The sequence below is a fragment of the Branchiostoma floridae genome, chromosome 5 (assembly GCF_000003815.2).
Source record: "Branchiostoma floridae strain S238N-H82 chromosome 5, Bfl_VNyyK, whole genome shotgun sequence".
NCBI lineage: Eukaryota > Metazoa > Chordata > Leptocardii > Amphioxiformes > Branchiostomatidae > Branchiostoma > Branchiostoma floridae.
Genome location: NC_049983.1, coordinates 18,573,536 through 18,576,905, shown reverse-complemented (window position 1 = coordinate 18,576,905; position 3,370 = coordinate 18,573,536). Strand labels below are relative to the sequence as shown.

At 43.6% G+C, this 3,370-nt stretch overlaps 1 protein-coding gene across 2 annotated transcripts in view; it reads right to left on the bottom strand.

The window, feature by feature from the left end:
• LOC118415438 (cellular nucleic acid-binding protein-like) overlaps positions 1-2,828 on the bottom strand; it is a 12,671-nt gene extending 9,843 nt beyond the window's left edge. Inside the window, exons 1-2 of one of the 2 annotated variants that reach the window (XM_035820066.1) lie at positions 2,602-2,828; positions 568-738 (exon numbers count right to left, since the gene is read on the bottom strand). In XM_035820066.1, coding sequence (XP_035675959.1) covers positions 568-721 — 154 coding nt within the window. In that variant the 5' untranslated portion in view covers positions 722-738; positions 2,602-2,828. The remainder of the gene's footprint in view (positions 1-567; positions 739-2,601) is intronic. The other variant, XM_035820067.1, reaches the window with a different exon arrangement.
• Between the last annotated feature and the right edge of the window lie 542 nt (positions 2,829-3,370).

Below are 3,370 nucleotides of genomic sequence, written 5' to 3'. Positions count from 1 at the left end.
ACATTGCGCGGGCTGTGTCAGGACTGTACGTGATATGTCAATATTGTATACAATGGTGGTGGGTAGGGCTGGGTACCGGTACAGTGTACCCGTACAAAACCGGTTTTTCTTATTGGACCGGTCCGGAAAAACCAGACCTGAAAAAATTTGGTGGACTGGATGTTGGATCTTTTGGAAAATGAATAGATTGTATGATCGGGCATTCACAGGTTTTTTGAGAATAGCAAGAGCAAAGTAGCGTTGAGTCTATAGTCGTTTCTACCAAGGTTTATAGCTTATCGTACAGACGCAGTTAGCCTTGTAGGGTTTAAAATGCCAGTTGGAGTCGAATAGATTTACAGATTTCTTTCCAGTGAAATGGACCATTGTTTTGAATTTTGTCCATTCACAAGTTTTCACATACTGAATCAGGTCCAGGTTCAGGTCCGGACCTGGACCTGATCCTCTGGACCTGAACCTCTGGACCTGAACTGAACCTGGACCTTAAGTTTCTGTACCGGAACCCAGCCCTAGTGGTGGGACATTAGACCACCACCAGAATTTTCAAGCAAAAAAACAACAACTGACCCTGATCTGGGCGCCTGCCACGGCCGCCGCCGCCACGGCCGCCGCGTGACGAGTAGCCGCCACGTCTGGGTCCACCGCCTTCAGTGGGACATTCCCTGGCATAGTGGCCAATCTCGTGGCACCTGTAACACTCCTGCCTGTCCTGGTTATTCATTCTGAGGGCAGTCAGCACTGGAGTGGATGAAATAGCACCATTAGAGAGGTAAATATACCACAATCCTAAGGATACTAGTTATACTCATCAAAGCAGAGACATACTCCAGATTATGAATGAGTGAATTATAACAAGCCACATTTTCTATTGACAGAAATTGAAGCTTATAATTCTGTGGTTGGACAGAATGTTAGTAGCACTACTACTTTACTATTACTAGTATTAGGAAGGTATTTTCAAGCAATACTTCAATACTTTATTCAATAAGGCCATGTTGATTTGATCATGTGGATGACATCCTCTGGGAAAAATAAATTGCCCTCATTATGAAATCAAAGTGGTCAGGAAGGTTGAACAAATGACTGAACACACAGAATATAGTATACCAAACAACAGATTCTTCATTTTTGTTTTTTTCACATCTTCTTTGACCTTTTAATGGTCTATGACATTTACACTTACATCTAGTTGTAGTACATTTCCGATATCTATTTTTGCAAAGCGACTGATATGTCCATCTGTGGGATCAGGGTCTCTGTGTGGTTTCAGACTGGCTGCCAAGAACTTAAAATAACCCTCTGCGAATTTGTTTACTTCCCCCGCGACCTTAAATGCAATTGTAGTAATCAGACAATGGTCAGATAGAGAACACACATTATTGGCGCATTACTTCCCATAATATATCGCTTTCTTCTGCTACTTATAACATTTTTATACATGTTGTCGGTATTGCGCTTTACACAGTCAGTTATCTGCCTAATTGTACCACTTGTACTGATTTTAGCACACATTTTCAGTCAATTTGACATGGACGTTTCACAAATTTTTTGGCAAATGTCCGGCATTGGTCATTTGATGACTGTTCGTCATGCAGATAAGTGAAGTCACTAACAATGGAGTGAATGGGAGCTGGTTTGGAATTTGGGGATTCCGTGCAATTGACCGAAGCGTGCGGTTATCTGACATGCAAATAACTGGCTTCTACTGTAATGAAATCAACATGGCCTAAATGATACTGGGAGCCAATGAGTATAATTTCCAGGATAGCAACAGAAAGAAAATCAACTGGTATCTAGCCTAACCAAGGATAAAGTCCTTGACCTATAATTTAAACCATCCAGGACAACCACTTTCAGAATTACAAGTACCTAGTTTCGTTCCTTTGAATCTATTAATTTTCAACAGCAGGGTTATACTTTGGGGGTTTTGATGGAGAATTTATTCCTTCAAATTTCAATAGATATGTGGTCGATGGGCCTTTTCTCGAACGACATCAAGGTTTGGTTCGGCTTTAGTAACATAAATATAAAATTTCTCTCCCTCCCTCCTTCCAGAACATATTTTTAGTGCCGTCATGACTTCATCCACGGGTGCTTGTATCTGTGCCCAGTGGTGCCATGTTTATACTCTGGTCGATGATTTTTTTTTCCCCTCAGAAAATCGAAGCCCGTCCATGCAGGGCGTGGGTGTGCTCACGTATGGACTGTGCCTTGTGGTGGGAGGGGCGATGGTTGAGCAGAGGTTCCCGCCATATGGCAACCGTCTTTCACTTCTAATCTACGAAACGCAGAGCCAAAATACCTACGCTAAATTCGTCCCCTGTGTCCTTAGTTAGTCAGCATACAACGGGAATTCGTCAACATTTGAAATATACTGAGATAAGTAGGGAAAACTGAGGTGAACTTGGTGGCGATACTTCGAGCAGAAAGTCGTCAGTTCCGGTCAGCGACCTTTGACATCCTGACAGAAAATTCGGATTAAACCAGAAACTAGAGCAAAAAGGAGCGATACAAAATGTACAAAGTGATCTTGACATCCTGTGGAACATTTTAGACGAGTGACACTGGCGGATTGAAGGTAGAAATGTGGGAAAATCTTACCTGTTCGTCGGGAACTCAGAAAGTGCGTACCACCACTTACACGTGTTTTGCGCACGGCTCGACTGCGGTTGTTCGGTGCCGTGTGCAGAACACATTTGGGCTATGACGTCGTTAAAATCATCTGTGAACGCGTGTGTCCTCATTCCGGCTATGAATTATTAAATCATAGCTTTTCACAGGTTCTGGTTTCTCCATTCTGCTACGCAGATTTGAACCTGCGCCCCAGCACACCGCTAGGTTCGACCTCAGGGTTCGTGACCTGCTTTATCTGCTTATCTACAACTGGGGGCGTCGCCACTAGTCAACTATCAGCCAATCAGAGAAGGCGCTTTGAAATTCGTGTTGTCCAAAGATTTAAAAAAAAGGAAGGGTTACTCTTAATAAGTCAAGTTTATTGACATCAATAACTTATTGGTCTATGAAGATACCATAACGTTACACCAAGGCTTTTATTTATCTATTTCGACCGTCCGTCTTACATCCAAGCTTGTATTTTTAGGGTAACCGTAACTTTGAAATCCTTGGGATCTGTGGGATTCCTGGGAAGAGGTAGTCTCCAAGCAGACCCTAGTCGCCCTACGGTGCCTAAAGATAGTATCAAAGCTGGCAAAGGAGTTAAGCCGGCCAAGGAGAGATAGCCGCCCCGGCCAGGGAGTCAAACGGGCACCGGAGCCGGCTGTACTCCTTTGCCAGCTTTGATACTACTCAGTATCTTTAGGCAACGTAGGGTCTGCCGGAGTTGGAGACTAGGGAAGACTCTACCAGCCAG